The sequence below is a fragment of the Pygoscelis adeliae genome, unplaced genomic scaffold, assembly GCF_000699105.1.
Source record: "Pygoscelis adeliae isolate BGI_AS28 unplaced genomic scaffold, ASM69910v1 Scaffold28, whole genome shotgun sequence".
NCBI classification, from domain to species: Eukaryota; Metazoa; Chordata; class Aves; order Sphenisciformes; family Spheniscidae; genus Pygoscelis; species Pygoscelis adeliae.
The window spans coordinates 42186-43574 of record NW_008825298.1 but is presented as its reverse complement, the minus strand read 5'-3'; the positions used below and the strand labels follow the sequence as shown (position 1 = coordinate 43574).

The 1389-nt window shown below is 65.4% G+C and overlaps 1 protein-coding gene across 1 annotated transcript in view; it reads left to right on the top strand.

Moving 5' to 3' along the window:
- UNC13A (unc-13 homolog A (C. elegans)) overlaps nt 1-1389 on the top strand; it is a gene marked incomplete at its 5' end in the record, with an annotated part of 30918 nt that overhangs the window by 25663 nt on the left and 3866 nt on the right. Inside the window, 2 exons of the mRNA XM_009329967.1 lie at nt 995-1051; nt 1196-1276. Coding sequence (XP_009328242.1) covers nt 995-1051; nt 1196-1276 — 138 coding nt within the window. The remainder of the gene's footprint in view (nt 1-994; nt 1052-1195; nt 1277-1389) is intronic.

The following is a 1389-nucleotide window of genomic DNA, read 5'->3' as shown; positions in this document are numbered from 1 at the left end:
TGCAAAATGAGGACGTGAGGGGGGCCAGATCCCCGCAGAAGGTAATGGTTAGTGGGATAGATGCTGGGGTTTCTCATTGTTGGGAAGGACTGGAGCTACTGGTGCTGGGAGGGGGAAGGAGGTGGGAATCACTGGCTCTGCCCCACTGGGCCCCGGTTTACCCAGTTGCATGTTGCACACTGGAGGGCTTGAGAAGGGGAGCTTGCGCTCAGCCCAGTGAGCGGGTGCCAGACCAGGGAGGTGAGCAGGATCTGCCCATGCCATGGGGCTGTGTTGCCAGGAACCGTGCCAGTGGGCCCCACGGAATGGCTTCACGGCGCCTGCCCGTGGGGGTGGCACGGCACAGGGCAGGCAAAGGTAGCCAGGGGTTCCCATCCATGGTGTTCCCTGGGGTGCAAAGGGGCTGGGAACCTCCCTAGGGCTGGGATTGTGCAGGGGTCCGGGTGGCAGGGGGGTGTTTGGCTTGGCTGCCAGCACTGTGGGATACAGGGGGACCATGCCACATCCTCCCCGTGCCTGCTGTCCCCCTGCACTTGCTCTCTGCTCTCCCCGCCCCGATGTCGTACAATTGTCCATGTGGTGCCAGTGATGTGCCGTGCCGGGCTCTGTTGGATGCAGAAGCGGGTTCTTGGGCACCACAGGGAGCAGGATGGGACCCTTAGGCCAAGCTGCTCGTGCTGAGCAGGGTGTGAGGTCCCTGATGCCAGGGTGATGTCCTGCCCTGGGGTCCCCAAGCCCCCAGACACACACGTGCTGAGAACTGCGGGGCTGGGACGGGGGCTGCACCAGCTCCCCGCACCTGCATCACCATGCCTGGCATGGCCGGTGGCCCCTGGGGCTCTCTGAGGAGCACCCCTCTGGCCCCCTGGAGCCTGGGGGGCCGGGGGAGCCCCTGGAGCTGCAGCAAGCTCCTGGCACCGCGTGCCCAGCCTGGCCATGGCACCCCCAGCTCGGCTGCTCACCGGGGCCATTCCTGTCTCTTTGCTCTCTGCAGGGCACACAGATGATTTTCAATGCAGCCAAGGAGCTGGGGCAGCTCTCCAAGCTGAAGGTGAGGGCTGGGAGGCTGGGCTGGGGGGGGCCGGGTGGTCTGAGCTCCTCTCTGTGCTAGGGTGGGTGGCAATTTGCTGGCACAGCTGGGGCGAGGGGAGCAGGGCCCTGGTCCCATGCTGAGAGCAGGATTCGTGCCCTGCAGGACCACATGGTGCGTGAGGAAGCCAAGAGCCTGACCCCAAAGCAATGCGCAGTGGTGGAGCTGGCACTGGACACCATCAAGGTGAGGGCACTCTGGGGTACGAAGGGGTGCCCCTGAGGGCTCGAGCCCTGAGGCACAGACCCAGGGGGGCACTGGGGGGGATCCAGCAGAGCCGCTGAGGACCCTGCGGCTGT